This window comes from Biomphalaria glabrata, chromosome 7, assembly GCF_947242115.1.
Source record: "Biomphalaria glabrata chromosome 7, xgBioGlab47.1, whole genome shotgun sequence".
NCBI lineage: Eukaryota > Metazoa > Mollusca > Gastropoda > Planorbidae > Biomphalaria > Biomphalaria glabrata.
This window is the reverse complement of record NC_074717.1, coordinates 33,395,496-33,414,749: the sequence shown is the minus strand read 5'-3', so window position 1 is coordinate 33,414,749 and position 19,254 is coordinate 33,395,496. Positions and strand designations below refer to the sequence as shown.

The 19,254-nt window shown below is 36.3% G+C and overlaps 1 protein-coding gene across 15 annotated transcripts in view; it reads left to right on the top strand.

Annotated features, from left to right (window-relative positions):
* Positions 1–19,254, top strand: part of LOC106057882 (uncharacterized) — a 45,714-nt gene that overhangs the window by 22,477 nt on the left and 3,983 nt on the right. For 4 of the 15 annotated variants that reach the window (XM_056037081.1, XM_056037077.1, XM_056037082.1 and 1 more), the window contains exons 4-10: positions 1,416–2,900; positions 8,735–8,845; positions 11,047–11,106; positions 11,384–11,410; positions 12,707–12,781; positions 13,253–13,422; positions 17,761–17,803. In XM_056037081.1, the coding sequence (XP_055893056.1) occupies positions 1,416–2,900; positions 8,735–8,845; positions 11,047–11,106; positions 11,384–11,410; positions 12,707–12,781; positions 13,253–13,422; positions 17,761–17,803 (1,971 nt within the window). Of the gene's footprint in view, positions 1–1,415; positions 2,901–8,734; positions 8,846–11,046; positions 11,107–11,383; positions 11,411–12,706; positions 12,782–13,252; positions 13,423–14,971; positions 15,172–17,760; positions 17,804–19,254 lie in introns of all 15 variants that reach the window. The other 11 variants (XM_056037088.1, XM_056037078.1, XM_056037089.1 and 8 more) reach the window with 10 other exon arrangements.

Sequence of the window (19,254 nt, the reverse complement as noted above, 5' to 3'; positions counted from 1 at the left end):
TTTAAAGACCAGCCACACATTTTTAACAGCTAACTTGAAACACAGAGTTCTCTGTCATCCACGCTATTGTCTGTTTTACTGCCATTGAAACATTACATTGCAAACAGCCATTTTAACTCTTTCTCTCCGTAATTATTTACCACATTCTGATGGAATCAACGCTGGTATCGTCAGTTAGGAGAGAAAGAGTTAATAAACGATCAACACAATCATCACCACATTCAAACCTGAACTACTTCAACAGGATTGAATCTATCCACTGTCTTGTTGTTTATTTATAAACATGTATGTGTGTTATCTTCTCTATAGTAACGCTTTTAATTCAGGTCAAGTCCTCCACAGATCTCTTCTCGACTCAAATTTTGAGAAAAAAAAAACACTAAAAAACCCCCCCACAAAATTGTGTGGACAAAAATTATAAAGAAGCAAAACATGTTACATGTCTTCAACCCATTTGTCATCTACGAATCAACCCAGCTCATAAAAAAATCAAGCATCCACCATTACCATCATCTCCCCTGTATCATTATGTCAGTGCCCCTACCATCACCCTTCCTCCCTTCATCAGAAACGGTCTTTACCTCCCTTGTTTTGTTATATTTTTAACCTCACATCCATTCCTTGTCTTTATTTTTGAATTCCAAGAAAGAAAACTCCTCCAAATTTCTTTCATGATTCTTGTAGATTTTTTTAGAATCAAATCCTTTGTGATTTTTTTTTTTTTGTATTCATTGAAGCCTCTTTTCAACATTAAAATAAAAGCATTTTTTGAGACTCCTGGTATTATACTCTGTAGTGGGCATCTTTCAATTGGCATTGGCAGATGATACGACACGATATCGACTCTGATACAATCTTGTTATGTTTGTTTATATGTCTTTGTGTTACTTGTAGGCCGTAGCATTCAGCCACCTAGCTTTTAGCTTGAGTTTCAGTTTTAAGGCCTATATTTCTGAACTAAGCCTCTAGGCGTACAATGTTATAGACTACGAAGTAAAGCTGCACATTTTGATTGAAAAAAAACAACAAAACTTTTAAAACACACTGTACGTTACCTCAGAAACGATTACTTTTAGAATGCAGTTTATCAAACATTTATTTTTGTGTTTCATTTTCGGTCTCACGTGATACGAATAGTAGAATTTTTTAATGTCATTTAATTAAAACAATTTTTAGAATGAAAGAAATTGTGGTGGGTTCCTGTAAGTTTTTTTTTTTAGAAAGCTTTAAATTTGTCAAATCTTGCCTTTAAGTTAGCCATAAAAATAACATAAGACTGTTTGGCAGCAATGAAATTGTAGAACTCGTGTATAGATAGACTTATCTTTAAAGCTTCAAGACTAGTAGCAACTCTATTAGTAAGTAAATTAACAGGTGGCCGGTTGATCAATTATTTGTAAGCCTGATTCTTCCAGCACACGCCCAATAAGTCCCGGGACAACACCCCTACTAGGTCAGGTCGTCGAACCAGTCGTCTGCGGTCCTTGTCTCCAGTGGACGTGAAACCCATAGCCAGACCCCAGCCTGTGGTTCCTTACAGAAACTTAGAGAAAGTCAGATCGGCTCTGGCAGCTCCACCGGCACCCGCCTCGCTCTTGTCCTCTCGTATCGACTCCTACCTGAAGGGCTCATCCCTGCCCCCGCGGCCACTTTCCAGAGACATAGCCAGCAATATTTCCTATAGTTCTCTTCTATCACGCCCTCGGAGTCCTAGTGAAACCAGGCCTTACTCGCCGCAGTATTCAGTGTACCTCTCAGAGTCGCACGTGCCCAGGAGCACGCGTTCTTCCTACTCCAGATCACCATCACCGTACGTGTCAAGAGTGAGTGCGGCTAGAGAATATAGCGTGGGAGGGAGTGACGACGAAGATGAGGAGGATTACCAGATTGGCTCATACAGGAGGAAGTACAAGATTCTCAAAGCGCCCATTGCTTCTGGGCCGGAAAGAGCAGGCTCTGCAGACGACAGCGAAGACGAGTTCTATGACGCCTCGGATTATTACCCGTCCTATTCTTGCCCCAGACCGACGGGCGTGTCGCCGTTGAAGCTTAGCACCTACGATGGAGACTACGATGGTTCCTACGAAGCTGACATGGCCGAGATGTATGATTACATCCCTTACGGCCCATCCAAACACGCGATATTAGAGCTGACCTCAGAGGATAGCAACGACAGTACCTACAAGCCTCATGTATCCACACTCCCCCGACTTCACTCCCCTTCCACATCCAGCACATATAGTTACTCTCCCTTACCTAAATACACCGAGGACTCTTTATCCCGGCCTCCAGCCAGCCGTCAGCTTCTAGATTCTCTCATTTCAAATGCGGCTTCAAGAGCAAAAGCTATCCTGGAGAATTCAAAGCTTCCCGAGTACAAGAACGCCAGTCTGGTTCTCAGCGTGGAAGGCAGCGCTGTGTCAGAGGATGGTAGGAATCGTTATGGTTTCAGATACTATCCACCACCCATTCCATTAAAGGGATCGCAGATAGGTCTAGACGAGCGTATACTTAGTATTTCACCCAAACCCGTCAGCGACGCTGACTCCTTTTTGTCCACATACTTAAACAGACTTAGAAACATCCGCACAGATGTCAGGGACCACGCGGACAAGAGCGAGTACGGCCGGTGCACCAGCGTGGCGCCCAGGCCTTCCTACGTTCACCAGACTGTCACGGTGCCAGTGCACATTTCAGGCAGGCCTCACAGCGTGCCAGTCTCATCGTATCGGTCGCGGCTGAGCGACGGCCAGTCCCACAGGGTCGACGTTTTCCCTTTGGTAGTCAGCGAAGCTGCCTTGCCTGTGGATAAGAAGCTGCATCTGCCCGTTTACAGGGCCGGTGGCGGCGACAGTGGCTCCCCCACCAAGCTAACGGTGCTTGAAAAGATTAACATAAAGGTAAACGCCCCGGCGCCCCTTCTATATCCATACATTTTTATTGAATCAATGGACATTACGGGACTGTTAGGTTGAATAATTCGCTAATAATTTTTAAACTAAATGTTTAAGACAATCTCCTGTTTAATGATGTCCAAGATAATTATACATGCAACGATTAATGGATAAGATCTTTAACTCAAACAAAAACTACCATTACATGTAGTTCATTAAACAATTTCGAGTCCTGGAATGTCTATTGTTGCATTATCATTGTTCAAACTTTAAATTGTTATTACTTGTAGTTCAATTCAACAACCACAAATTATCTAAATATTACTTACTAGTAAAAATTTTTTTATTACTTTTTAAAACTATGATAATTCTCTAATTAATAAAAGTAAACATTGAAATCCAGTACTTTATAAAAAAAAGAAATATAATTTATGATGAAACATATTTATTCGTGTGTACAATGGTTTTTAGTTCATTTAATTACTTGACTACGAAGATTATAACTCCAATATTTATGCTTAGACTGCACGCTGACCCACTAGATTTGCTTATGTGCTAGATGTATTCACCTTGTATGTTGCTCAGTGTTTCTATTTTAACTCTCTCCATTCGGAATGAAGCCAAGCCACTTTTGAACAATTAGGACGCTTTTGTTTCTGATGCTTTGTAGCCTCCCTTGCATTCCACCCCCAACGCTTTCATTGTATCATAGTGTATGGAACTCTTCATTCTGTCGCTGTATCGCTTTCTTTGCTATCTCCCCTTTTCAAAGAAGCTATTTTTAGTTAGCCCGTTTTATGACATACCTATCATCAGCCATAAACAATAAATATTTGATCAATGCATTTTCGATTAAATTATTAAATATACTTTTTTTTTTCAATACAATGTTCTTTCAGTATGCCTAATTAAGCATGTTGTTTGCTTTGCTTTGATCACATACCGCCTTCTACATTCTAAACGAATGAATGGATGATTGATTGCTATAATGGATGATTGAATGGTTGATTGGATGGATGGATGATTGGATGGATGGATGATTGGATGATTTTGATGAATGGGTGGACTTGTCGTTGGAAAAGACTAAGATTGTTTTTCTAAATATATTTCTCCAAGTAAATTTGATCAATTCGATATAAATATTTATCTCTGAAATTACATAAATGCAATCTAATTGGAAATTCATTTATATTTTAGATTAGCTGTAAACACTATGACAATTATTGACTAGTTCTTTGAGTTGGGTGTCAAATAATGTTTTTACAACTCTGAATACCACAACACACACACACACACACACAAAGTTTTAGATTGCTTGTCCTGAACCCTTGGTTTTTCTTGTATTTCTTCTAGTTATCTGCTCTATTGTATACACAACCAGATAAGCTCCCAGTCAAACATGAGATCTGTGGTGGACTTTTCTTTCACATTTTTATTGTCTTTTTTTTTCTCCTTACGATACTTAGGAAAGACTTTTAGTTTGAATGCAGAGAAGCTGTTGCTGCTGTAAGACTTTTAAATCGTCGCCATTTTACTCTCCACTGAAGCACCTTTCTACATTAGATTTGTCAACGGTAAATCTCGGACACCCAACACTTTTAAGTTTCTTTAGTACATTTGTAAAAAAATTGTTTCAAAATTTGATCTTTCGCAAGTTTCCATTAGTGTAACTTGGATTGGTTAAGAATGTGTATAAATCTTTTACAAAAAAAACAAAAAAACACTTGATAATAGAGCACGCGTTTTTCTGATTATTGCTTGCTGTATATATCTTTGCAATTAACACTATATGAATGCAAGGCTTAGATGTATCACCCAAGATCGCTGTTGTTTTTTCTCTAAATGAATAGCTTTGTCCATTCATACACGCTTAGAACCTTGTAGACATTATTTAGGATTTCATCAGTTCAATATATCTGCTTCTTTTGGTTTCTAGTTAGTATTATTATTTTAACATCAAACAAATACATTTTCTCCTCAATGCTGTGTGCTGCTTAACTTTGCATGTGTGTTGTTCGCAGTCACGCCATGCATACATGCAGTGGCGTATTCTCAGGTGGGGGAGCCAAAGTTGTCAAAAATACATGGTGTGTATACAATCACTAGACCTTTTTTTTTCTTTGACACCAAGCGCCACGTCGTCCGATGCGGAAGTAAAACTCACCCGATACACAGATAAAAACAACTCGTGTTGATAAAAATTCGTTTCCATATGTTTTTAGCTTCGAAATAAGCCGGTTTGATGTATACTTTCGTAGGCCTACTGTTCAAAGTGGTGGCTGATCTAGAAACTTTATATATATTTTTCGTTCTTTTATTTTAAGTGACACTACATGTGTACATAAATTAACATTCACCCAACCAAAAAAATTGATTTTTTTTTAAATGAGTTTTTGTGATGTTTTTAATGGATTTTGTGATGTTTTTAATGGATTTTGTGATGTTTTTAATGGATTTTGTGATGTTTTTAATGGATTTTGTGATGTTTTTAATACGTTTTTGTTTGGTGTTTTATTGAGTTTTTGTTTGGTGTTTTAACACCTTGTCCAAAGTATGATTTTCTGTGTGCACTGGCCCAATGCTCATAAATCAGGCTTCATCGCACCAGTGTTGCTGTGACCAAAGTACGTCTGATATAAAGTGACATTATTCTCAATGTTTGTAGAGTGTATCTTTGGTCGATAAATGTGTCTTGTCTAAATAAAAGAAAAATAAAAGAATAATAAAACTTAATTATTAGGAAAAATAATGCGACTAATTTTTTGTTTGATAACTTCTCTGTCAATGTGTACCGCAGTACGAATCTCCCAATGTCAAGTTGAACCTAGTCTGTAGCCTCTGCACTAGAGATGAGTGTGTCACTATGAAAACCTTCATTCGCTATACATCTTGATAGATCTAGTTCAAGAAATTCCCAATATTTCTTAGAAAAGATGCCAAAAAGTTATTGCAAACATAAACATCATAGTGAAAGATATTTAACTTTCTATCAGATTTAATTATTTTTTCAATCTAGATTCTTGTAGGAGTTGTCCTTTTGTTCACTCCTAAACCCACTTCTTCCCTCCCCTAATTTCACTTCTCTACTCCACTTTTACTGTACTGTTCATAGCTCCACCCTCCCCAGTAGTATGAAGCTTTTCTGCCTCGCCCATCAAAGTATAATCCTACCTCACAGGTATCCACAGAGAAGCACATAAGTCCGCGGGCCGCTTCGGTCAGCAGGAGAGTGCGGGCCAGCACAGCTCCACCTGCACCCCGGCCCCTTCCTGGACAACAGGTCCAGCAACAGCAATATGTGAAGGTAGCGGCGCCCCTGCTGGCCACTCAGTCGCCCCAGGGGCCTGTGCTTGTTTTGCTGGTTCCTAATAGTAGATTTAGACCCATTAATCCTAACTTCATCACCTCTAAGCCAGTCGTTCTATCTCAGGGCGAGTCCCCGTGGTCCCTCAGAGCAAGAGCTGCATCCGTCCCTCCGGCCGAATTTAGAGGTTTGCGCGGTGCATCACTTCCTCCACCTCGTGCCAAGAAGTCTGCTGCCCCAGTGTACAAGACACCCGAGCCCCTGCCCAGTTCGAAGCTCTGGGCACACAGACCCGTCAGGCCGGATCTTCTCAGAAGCGCCAGGGCCAGCTCACTGGAGCCAACAAGACGTGCAAGCTTCTACGAGTCACCATCGCAAGAGCCCCTCCCGACGGCCACCCTCTGGGCTCACAGGCCAAGAGTTTTGAGAAGCGATGCCCCTCGCCTCGCAAGGGCTAGAGCTGAGAACCTGAAGAGGGCCGCAAGCGAGCCCCGTCTGAACTACGAGAGGCCATCTGAATACTACTTCGGAATCCCAGAGGTCAAGGAGAGAGCTTTGTCCAGATACCTTTACGCCCATCGTGGGAAATTTGGTCCGGAATCTAAACCTCCTCGACCAACTCTTGGGAACTTCCCCCAAGTCTATGTCCCATGGAGAGGAAAAGGCCCAAGCAATAGGTCAAAGGTGATTCAATTTTTTATAAATATATTTTTTTCGTTTTCCTGCTGTGTAACATAGAGATCATAATGTACCAGTTGAATAGAAATATACATTTTAATGAACTACTTTTCAACTTTTTAATATTGTCATTAAACATAAAAAATAAGCAATTCAACGATAAAGTTTTTAAAAATATGGATTTTTCAATTAACATTGACGGAAAACGAAATTAAGATGTGTATATTTACCTTTGATTTCAATATTGCTATTAATGACACTTGATGACAACCTCTTGCATTCCGCCATGTACTCTCCAACTGCAGTTGTTGTATCGGTGTGTTCGTCTCGTCCTCTGTTGGCTTATCTCCCCTTGTTGATCTGGCTAATGGCTACCAAACAGATTGTGCTTTATTGCTCTGTTATCGAATTTATACTCTATCATAATATCATTCTTGTCAACATGAATAGAAGAAGATATATATATCTACATGATTGTTCTTTTAATTTAAAATTTTACACTTGGAAAAAACAAACAGAGATGTAGAGACAGTAAAGAGTCATGATCAGCCTACATGTTCATCTTCAATCATACTTCTTCATCCATATCCTAAATGTAAACTATTCAGAAAGACTTCAGCCTCATTGACCAACGTAGCGTCTCTTTAATAGCATTTTATTTTCAAACTTCGCTTCCATAACTACTGCTTTGTATTTTTCAAAATTAAAATCTTTAATTTAATTTTTTTTTTGCATGATTTTTTGTCTATGTACAACGAGCAGAGATGGCCACCGAAGGGAAAAAAATGCAAATATATTTTAAAAAATTTTAAATTGTAAATCCATAACGTTTAAAGATTATAAAGGAAAATAACAAAATACATGTCGTTTTCTTTTCGTTACTATTATTTTCGTTATTCAATCCTCTGTTTTTTTTCGTTTCATGTCCCACCCATTAACACTTGCACGTGGGAGAGTAACTTTGAAGGCGGAATGAGGTTGTTCTCTTAGTTTGGTTCAAATTGAATTACAAATCTTGAAAAAAAAATTTTTCCTTCAAAATAAGTTCATTATTTTTTTCACTGACGTAAACTTGCGCTTTCAATATTAAGTAAACAAAAACTTTTTAGCGATTTAAAACATTTCATCCTCCGACCTAAAAATAGCAATACATCTCGAAACCCAAACCAAATCGGTGGCGGTCTTGGCGCTGTGTATTGTGTACATACCATGTATAGACTTGGCCAATATTAGTGCTTAACTTCAATGTCTCTTCTTGGCCGCTTTGACTTCTGGTATCTCAGTGACGTCCTAAACAAAAAAAATGGCTGTGTACTAACAGGAAATGGCTCGTATGCTGGCTGGCAGCTAACATGAGACCTCTGTGCAAAACTCTTCTCCATCACTGTTTGGTAACGGACTTTCGGAGGGGTCACGAAAACAGAAGCAATTTAAAATTTAAATCTTTGAAAAGAAAATAAATGAATAATTACATTCACTTTGAATAATTTAAAGCAAAAGTAAAATATTTTGTTTTAAATGTTTAAAAGTCAGATTTTTTAAATAAATTATTTTATAAACAAAAACGTTAAGAATATATATTTAATTATATTTATAATTTTTTGATTATCTAGTCTCAGAAAAAATATAACTCATCGTGACCCCGTCAAATTCCACCAATTTCTCCGAAAACCAAACGAATTGATTGCACGGGACTCTCTGCTTGCACGAGAACGTTGCACGATGGGATAGACTTGTTGCAAGCCAGTGGCACGTTAGTGGAACTAACTGACACTAAAACAATTGCCTTCTTTTAACTGACCACACTGGCCACATGTGCTAACGAAAACTCCTTGTTGGCTTCTCGCCCTCCCGGCAGGCGGCTATCATCGGAAGCAGACTTGAAACGGACGGAGCCAAGAAGACAAGGAGACCCCAATCGGAGTACGCCGCTAACAAGCTGCGAGAGATGAAGAGAGACGAAATCGAGGTAAGGTCAATGTCACTAGAGTCAAATGTCAAAGGTCGGCTGGGTTCACCTATCCGGCCATTCTTTGTTATCAATAACCTTAAAAAAAATACATTGCAGTCAATTTATGGAGGAATTTTTTTTTGGTCAGAATCGAACGTCGCCCTGTCGAGATCTTATACTCAAGTATAAGACAAGATTAATACCTGCGACACACACCGCTTGTTTACAAATGACGTTTCGCGGGGTATACAAGGCGCTAGTAAGCGCCCCTTTCCGAACGTTAATCGCGACAATAAGTCGTTCTCTAAAAAAGAAAAAATCAAAATAAAGCCTGCCCTCCCAAAATACCCCCTCAAAACCTAATACTGCCTTTAGAACGACTGGAGTAGAGGTTCTCAACAAACTGAATTATCTTTGTTTCTGAATCTTCTCTATGATGGTTTGTTTCATAATTTAATAGAAGTGTAACTAAATCCACGAGTTTTTAATATAACTGCACATTTTTACTAAACACTATGTTAAGAAAGTAAGTTGTCACAATAGTATTTTTATAATGTTGCACTTAGTTAGCAGGCCACTTAGACGTCAATACATATGGTTCTGACTCAGGTCATGTGGTTTAGAATACAAAGCTTGATTGCACTGCACAATTTTATTTTATATTTTAAGATTAATGTTAAATGAGTGATTTTTTTTTCCATTTACTTATTTTTGTTTTGTTTCCCTGCATGACGTCTGCTGGCCTCAAGAAGTTTTGATTTTTTGTTTTCGGTGTGATGGTGTTTATTTTTCTTTCGCTTCGCCTCCTTCCTGTGTCATTCCCCATTCATGCTAAAACGTTATACATTTCCCATTGTCATCGAATAAATCCTACTATTATACACATTGTTTCGTTCATGATGATTCCACATTTAATATGTGATTTTTTTTTAAAGAAACCTGACACTGACCTATATTTTGTCTTCTTTTCATATGACATTGTCATTTCATTCATATGTCTCATGGCATTGCAATTTCTTTCATATGTCACTTCCACAACCAGCTTTTCACGCAGTTCAAGTTAACCAACCTTTTTTTTTGGGTATAATGTCATTTGCTGTAAAGATTGTAAGTAACTACACAGTCATCGTTGTAGGCCCACACGTTTGAATAGCACAATTAATCTCACCGCAATATAAACTAGGTGTAAACCATCACCCTACGGTTGTCATGTTGAGTGGCTAACTTTCAGCTTATCAGTAATGGAAGAGAAATAGTTCTCTCTGTTTTGTTGACATAGAAAAAATGCACGAGCGAGTGTCGCTTACTGTACATTCTATGTTGGGTTATACGTGCAGCTTGGGTTGCATGCGGGGCTTATGATTACAATAACATCAATGTATTGTTTTTCATTATACCCTCTTATAATTATTGATTTAAGACTACAAGGACCATAATGTACATTATATCAGGTCATAATATATACATCTTCAATGCAAAGGTTGCAATTTAAAACAAAAATATTTGTTAGATTTCTGTTAATCTATGTAATTTTCCTTTTTTCTTTTATTTAACAATTGATTTAAGAGTTTATCTTTGCAATAATTATTTTGCCAGAATTAAACAATCAAAAATATAAGAAAAAAGAACGGGGTCGTCTAAAGTTATCAGTCATGTATAACAGATTTGCTAGTGCTTGAATTAAAATTTACTGTGACTATGGCTGGCTGATCGTGTGGTCTGCGCTCCTGGAGGTCATCATGATGGTTCCGGGTTGGAATCCTGACCGCCTGCTTGAGGTTTTGGCTATGATGTATTAATATTCATTGTTAAAGAGATTTAAGTACCATATTTCCATATCTTTGGTCAAATAGAAAAGTAAAAAATGGAAAATCTTATTCTTAATATCCGTTTCATTGGCTTGGTCAAAAGAAATTTGAATAATATAAGCCGATAAGGCTAAGATAAAATAATGAATATAACTATTTAGCTAAGCCGCTAAGCTAAGGGAAATATAATATTTGGGGATATTTTGGATACGTTAATTAAAAAAAAATGGCTTCCCTGTTCTTTTTTCGTACAGATAAAAAATATTGTAAAAAGATGAAATGTTTAGATCTTTGAAATGTCGTAGATTAAAATAATAGGCACGAGCAAGTGTTAGATTAAAGTTGGGGTTGTGGAGGTGGTCTAACCATTGGTCCCAAACAAACAAATTGCTAGAGGAAATCTTATTTCAGGAAGGGATTTACTACAGAACTCCTGCCACCGGGGTTTTGCAAGCCTCAAGACCACCATTGGTAAGTCAATGTCCTTGACCTACTCAGATGGTTGTCATTGTAGAATAGTTCTTATGTCGCATAGTGACTTTTTAAATAATAGACTACAGATTACGTTTTGATTGGTACGATTATAATTTTTAATATTTCAGTCTTTGAAAATAGTAATATCATGATTACTTCTCTTGTACAACAGTTCATGTGTATAACTAATCGCACTGTGACAATTTTGTTTTAGTTGCTTATTTTATTATTTCACGTAATACTGAATGGCTTACACATTTAATTGTTTTATTAGAGCAGAGAGGCATATTCCTTCTCTATGGTTAGTCTATACTTTTAAAATCCTGATATTATAAATAACTATCAAACTATAAAGTCCATGCATGGTCCAAAGTTAAACATTCTTGATCAAACTAACTTCAATTAATACCTGTCTACGCGTGGGATGGTCATCTTCTGTATTGGTCTAAATAGCCATCAGATTATATGGTCGATACAAATAAGCTCCTGATAGGAAAGTTAAATTACGAGTATATTGTTAATTCTCTTTTTGTTAGCCATTATCGGCTATTTTTGTTATGTTCAATGTTAACAATTTAAAATCTCTGATAGTATAGTTTGAAGCCTCTGGATATTATATAATTTTAACTGGTGTATGTACATTTGGAATGTACTAGAAGAGAAATATTCAACACTACAAACCAATCAATGTGAATGTCAGGTTGTATCTGTATCATTATTTGATTAGGAAATATAGAGACTTAAAATTGACGTTTTCTCTTTTCATGGCATCAAAACTTTTTTTTGTTTCATTTCGCATGATTCACTATATCCTCCTTATACAGTCTTATCACTAGAGTTATCGCTCCTATTTGAGTTATCATCATCAATTTGTTTTATCCCGTTGTGGTTTGCTAACATTGTTCTCCCCCCCCCCTCCCCCGACATGCTCCATCACTATTTACAGTTGTCTTAACCACTGAGTGTACCATTTTGTTTCCATGTAACCTGAACATTTTTAAATTCATGAATTTATTTCAAATATTGTGCATAACTAATATATTTAAGTAAACTGAATTATGATTTAAACACTTAGCAAATATATTTTACTCTTGTCTGGTTTTACGTAGCAGGTAGCAGCGTTTCTCAATCTGAATATTTCGGAACATTTTGACATCAGTATCTTGACACTCTAACATAAACTGTTTTTCAATAATTAAAATAAATTTTACTGAAATCTAGCGTCAAGAGAGATTCCACAATTTGGTGGGAAGCCTTCAGTAGTTATTCATGCTGTTATTGTTGTTTAACATTTAGTTCTCACAATTGGATAACAGTTCCGAATGAACAGCTTGGGAAACGCTGGATTGGTTTGGCATTTAGTAGAGTAGATCTTTTTAAAAATTGAAGTCAATTTAGACAGTGCAATAAAGTATACTATTTTTATTAGCTTAGATACATATATTATACAATTCTCCTTAAAAACAAAAGATTAAAGATCATAGACATAATGTTAGTCTCTAGTTGCATCTCTAAATGAGCTAAACATTTGAAACTCTAGCTAGATCTAGAAGAATGCACCAGTTTGTATGGTAATATTTATCCTTCCCTTATTTAGCCCAAACCAACTGAGAGAAAAGCTATCAGAGATGTTGACGGTTTCACTAAACCCAAAAATCTCTTATCTTGGCAGGTACGTAATGTGAACCGGACACAGACGATATGAACACAAACAAATGTGCATGCTGTTTTAAATCATAAAATATCCACACAATTTCAGAATTTAAATAAAAATATTTGAAAAAAAGAAAATGATAACACATTTTAAAACAATGATGATATATTTGAAAAGCTAGAAAAAAAGGACACTATTGTCTATTACTTGGTATGAATTTGTATTTATCAATAAAATACTCTTGTTCACATGTTATAAAATGAATTAGTCCTACTTAAATTATTTTCTTTGATGATGCATCTCCAAGATTGTGATAAAGAGTTTAAGCATATCTTAATCTGTAGCATTGACAGCGAAGCGTTTGCTTATGAAGACAATTTTGTCAGGTTCTGCTGTCATGTTCCTTTACTTTTCCATCTTCCTATAAATCATTTGTTAAAATGTGTATTGTTGATTTTTTGACTCAATTATTGACCCGCCCGCCCACAGTACCGCGTGGAGTCCAGGTTGTCCCCCGATGATTTGATCTATGAGCCGTCCAGTTTCATTCGCATGAGAGAACGGGTAAAAGATGTCCAGGACAAGATGGACAGACAGCGTCAGTTGTTGGACCGGTATTTGGACAGCGACTTCAAGATCCAGTCCATTCCTTCTCAAAAGTAATAACCAAAAGAAGTACTTAGAAAAACTTAGAAATACTTAGAAAAACACAAGCAATCACCACACGTGACGTTGATTCATTATTAAATGCATGCCACTTCCTGTTTGACACTTCCTGGCATTCCATCACGAACATCAAGGAATCTGACAAGTCAAAATGTCTTTTTTTTTCATCTTGTAGAATCAGTTACTCACATATTTTTCAGGAAGATTTTTTCAAAGGAATCTAATGGTTGCGTCATAGAGCACGTGAATACAAAACGAATGTCTAAGTTTCAAATCCGTAATACGTAGAGAGTTCATCACTCAATTGTTTCTGAAATCGATTCGGTAAAACTAGATCTATAGATATTGATCAGATACAAAGAAGAACTTCTTAAACATTATTCAAATGATCAAAACACTCAATTTACTTGACTTTTTCTTTGCACACATATGAACTTGAGAGAACTTGCCAAAATCCTTGTCCATTGTGACGGTAGTTAGTTTGTATGGTCTATGCAGCACCTAAAACAATTGATACGAAACTTGACTGACAGCCACCAGAATTCCTGAAAGACATTTTGAAATCATTTTTCAATCGATCTTCATGGAACGCCAGGCAGACTGAAATGTTTTCTTGTTGCATTGTGACAGGCTAAAACGCGAACGTTTTTGTCTTTTTAATGCATAGATTCCTCACGGTTCTCAAGATACGCATGCTGACCCCCCCCTTCCCCATTCTAATATATAATAATTGTGCTGCCAAAATAAATTAAAAAGTTCACTTATGATGTCTTTATTTTTAGCTAAAATGACAAATCTAGTTTACATTTGGTTTTGTTGAAAACAGCTCTCATTTACTGTAACTGTTTGAGATTGGCGCCATAATTGTGCTTTGCAACGGCTGCTCATCTAATGCTTTATTCTTTATTTGCTTTTATTTTCAGAGCATACAGGGTTACCTTTTAAATTAACTGACATTACAATTTATCCTCTTCCCCATATTTTGTCCTTGACAGCCGTTAATAAGTGAATAATACCCTGGGTTGATTTGATTCATACCCAATTATTTCTATAAAACGCGTTACTTTGCGGTGTTTCAAATGTTGAAAATACTAAGGTTTGAAAAATATAGCTACACCATAAAAATTAATCAGAGTATCTCTTACTGGAGGCTACGTAAATTAAAAACAAGGTTTAAATTCGAAACTTTAATCCATCGTGATATACAAGATTACGTATTCTTTTGTATTTTGGAGATATCAAGAAATAGCCTAATTATGGCAACGCTTACAGACCCAAAAAGGTATTCGGTTACATTCAATGACAATTGAGTTCAATTAAAATGCTCCTTACAAAACGAATAAGAAATCCACCATCATTCAACTTCATCATTTGTAAAGAAAAAAAAAGATCGCGTGAGCTACTAGATCTCATTAAAGTTGTTTTGGTATTATATCGATATTTCAATGTGTGTTGTCTCCCTTATTTCAATCGCCTTCACTCACAGATGTCCAATATGTAAGTAAATAAATCCTCATTCTTCTCCACGTTATGGTCTGCTAGCGGTTACCAGGTCCTAGAGCTGAGTCAAGGCCAAGGTCCTTTGTGGAGCCTGACCTCGTCACTTGGACAAGAGATGTTGAGATAAACCGGACAACCTCTATCTCTTCCGCCGCCCCTGTTTCTTCCTCCTGGGAGCCGGCACCCAAGCCCAAGTACGAGATCAAAATAGCCCCGCAGGTCGTCACCACACCTAGCACCAGGTACTTCCGGTGCTAAAGCGGAACTTTCCAAAAAACCTCACTTGGAGAAAACTGTAAAGTGCATTGTCTGAAAACCGAGATTCTGAACCTACATTCCCAGTTTACATTCCCTTTTGTATACTATTTATATATTCTTTCCCAACCCCTCCCACCCTTTTGAGTCTTGAGATACAACCTAAATAACCTTTGGTTTGCATATTTCTAAATATATGTCGATGACCTTTGAACCTATAGTCGTTACAAAATCTTATGTCACTAGCAAATATTTGGATTGTTCACAACAGTTATGATATGACAAGTGTTATCGATCTTACTAAAGTTATACTCTCTTTCTCTAAGGCGTGCAGAACTGGTCTGGCAGAATTTTGTTATTTAAACCAGACCTATAAAGAGCTCTTTTAAAGTGCCCCATTGTATTTTCTTGTAGTTTCGCCTGTGAACGCCTTTGTAGGTCTTTAAATAATATTTTTTATTGCTATTTCATTCTTGTTCTTTTAAAATATCGTCGACCCTCTTTTTGTTTTCTTTTCTTGATACAACCATTTCACAGTTGCCAAAAAACTTCGGTGTCTCTCTATCAACCCTCCATGCATCGCTGTTATCTAAGCAAAAGGACAGACAATCTGGGCTAGGTTTTGCAATATATTGAATATTAAATCTCAGTATTATTTACCATTAACCAAATATGGCCGGTGACATTTAGATGTTCATATAGTTTATATTTGCTTTTTTTTTCTAATTAGATTTGCTTTGGCCTTCCTTGTTGTGACCGTAATCATTGTCTTCATTTTCTAAACACTCATTTAATTTTTGGTTAAATTCACCAAACCTTTTGTTTTCAGTTTATTCAACACTGCATGACTTTTATAACCACTTTTCTTTTCAACATTTCGTTTCCGCAATGACTATGACATGCCTACATGTCAACTGTGTTGGACATGTTCATGTTCAATTTACAGAAATATCATTGTGTACGTTTAAATATTATTCTGAACAGAAGCATAACGCGGAAGATTAGAATATTTAGAATGTTGCTTACATTTGCAACATCCCGGAGTACTACATTACAACATTTAAATATGTGTTTCTTAAGGCAGAGGTTCTCAAACTTTTTTTTTTACCTCGGGACTCATTGATATTGTCAAAACTTGTCCTCGGACCTCTAAGTGAAAAAGAAACATACATGCATATAATATAAGTAAGAAATGTAAAAAATCATTTTGTGAAAGGAGCCATTATTGAGATTCTAACTTTTGGTTTAAATAAAATTTAGATATATTGACTTGGATGAGGTTGATGACTTTGTATGAGTGTTTTTATGTCCGGCTCAACCAGCACAATGTCAAGTTGGTTTGTTTTATTTGGGAGGAAGTTCATTACAGCAATGAATCCACGAAGTACAAAATATACAAGACGGGAAAGCAATCAATAACTTTTTTACAATGACTCATAACGCAGAATATCAAATAGGAATATGTTAATGTTACTAGAATTTCTGATCCCCTTGTTTAAACATTGGATTGAGTGCTTCGTTTGTAGATAATTCAATAATCTGCTCCTGAATTAGTTTAGATTTATATGTGATTGGGATCTGAGTTTCTCACCGCGCAAAAGAGTTCGTTACCCAGTCGAGTAATCCAAGTGAAAGGTGTGTTCCAATATGTGTTTTAGGTTGTCATAGACATATTCAACAGTAGCGAGGGGCGAGTTTATTATAATTTAAATTATCCAATCGAATTTTCATCATTCTGTGGACCCCCTGCGATAGTGTCACGGACCCCTAACAGTTCGCGGACCACAGTTTGAGAAACACTGTCTTAAGGAACTGTATTAAAAGAGACAAAGACGTACAATTTTAGCTCAGCTGAAATCGTATACCATATAAGTAGCACATTAGTACAGAGTTGAAAACTGATGACAAATATCATAATTATAAGATCGATAAAATATACAATGAGATTGGCAATATTAGAAGGGGCACAAGATGCTAGTATATTTACACTTTTAATATCATATAAACTTCTTTAACCCATCGTGCGCAAAATTGCTAAGAAAGCATCTTTAATGATACTGTTTGAGTATTATATATATATATATATATATATGCTCTGCATGCACATCACTAACATAAAATCAATCAGACATAACTGCTTGCTAGCTTTTTCACTATTCACTTAACACTCATTCTAGTCATATTCTCAACATTATTGCTACGTAGTATCATCTATTTAAATTGTACAATTTCTCTTTTAATGAAAAAAAATTTTTTATAATTATTTCATTATCTTCAAGGAATCTTCTTTATATTTCTAACTTGTTCTGAAAGTAATAGAAACCAGATGATTGGTTAAATGCTTAAAAGTAATTCATGTCATACTTTTTCTTCGATACTGTGCTATTTAGTACTTATAGTCAAAAGTTTAACCACACACCACAATGCTAATGTGGGTGGTTAACGTTGGTTATAAAACAAAAAATGTTTATGTTTCTGAAACCAATTAAACTGACCTATGTATTTTCTGAAACCAATCCAACTGACCTATGCTTTTGTTCTGAAACCAATCCAACTGACCTATGTATTTTTTACAGTGTTGAAGGAAGGAGCTCGGTAAAAATTCCTGCTTATTATGCTGTAAGTGTTGTCTGCGCTTGGCTTGCTCATAACCACACAGCATCCACATTCCCGACCGAACCACATCCTCAACACATACACAGAGTTTATCTTTAAAATGAAGAGGACGTTTACCACTTTTATTTTCTAATTTTGTTTGATTCTTTGGCAAAGAATAATCAACGTAAATCTCCTACCTTAAATGCTAATGTTTCGTAGTCATATTTTAAAAACCAATTCTAAAATTAAATTCTATTATTAAGACCTTGTAACTAGTACATATATCTTTTATCTCATAGAGAATTATTATAATGTATCTTATACATTTATGTAGCTTAACCAAATAGTCAACTGTTTAATTTGTGTATATCTCCCTCTGTTAATAAAAAAAAAGCCAAATCTACACAAAAATGTCATTAACACATGACCTTTGACCTTCTCTGTGTACTAAACTATACCTAATACAGTCTCTACGTTTAGATTTAGTTTTGCCCAGTTGTAAATGTCTCCTGACAGTGTCGTCCTCTTGCAGACTTTGAGTTCAGGTAAAGCAGCCATACACACATACACATGCCTTAGCTCTTGTACAGGCAAGCAGCTTTCATTCTGCAGTAACAAACGCTTCTGACGCCTAAACTCTGTTTTGTCTGCTAATCATCGCTAGAGTCAAACATTACAGTCACTCAAAGTGCATGATTGGTGACATCAGTGCTTCTCAAACTGCTGAGAATGCTGAAAAAATGCACCATGTTTACAAAATATTTAAAGAATACAACTATTGTATACGATAATTATCATTGGGGACATTTTTTATAACCATAATTAATTGTTAATATAATTATGTAGTCATGACTTTTAAAACATGTTTAGAAGTACCCCCCAGCTCCAAATGTTTTAGAAGCACTGACTATTGGTAGCAACTATGCAATCTATTACATCTTATTATAACTCTTATATTCTAAAGCAAGATGGAAGAAAGTGACAATGATCTTCCAGTCTGTTGTTTTAAATAAATCTACGTAGCGTACGTAGACAGCTTTCTATCTAGCACTCAGTCACTTGTACAAAGACTAAACAAAGCAGCCTTTTAATCTTTGGCATGATATCGCAACATTAACCAGTGCAGCTAGATTGGCAGCATCACTTAACGACATAATTAGCACATCCAAAAAGGGCAACACTTATACAACAGCAGCTAAATACAAGATTACATTTGTATCGCATGCCGCTATATTAAGTCTGCCATTGTACTTACTAATCCATTGCAGTACTGACGATATAGCTAACATTACTTTTGTTCTTATTTGAGCTTGACATTGATTCTCTCTCTTGCTGCATAGTACTGACATGATCCAATCTGCAATGTTGATGGGTGCCATTGAATAGCTGCGAAAATGAAAAGTACAAGTTAACTTTCATTTTTCTCCCCAGACATTGTGCGGACAAATTTTGACAGTCAAAAGTCAATTCGT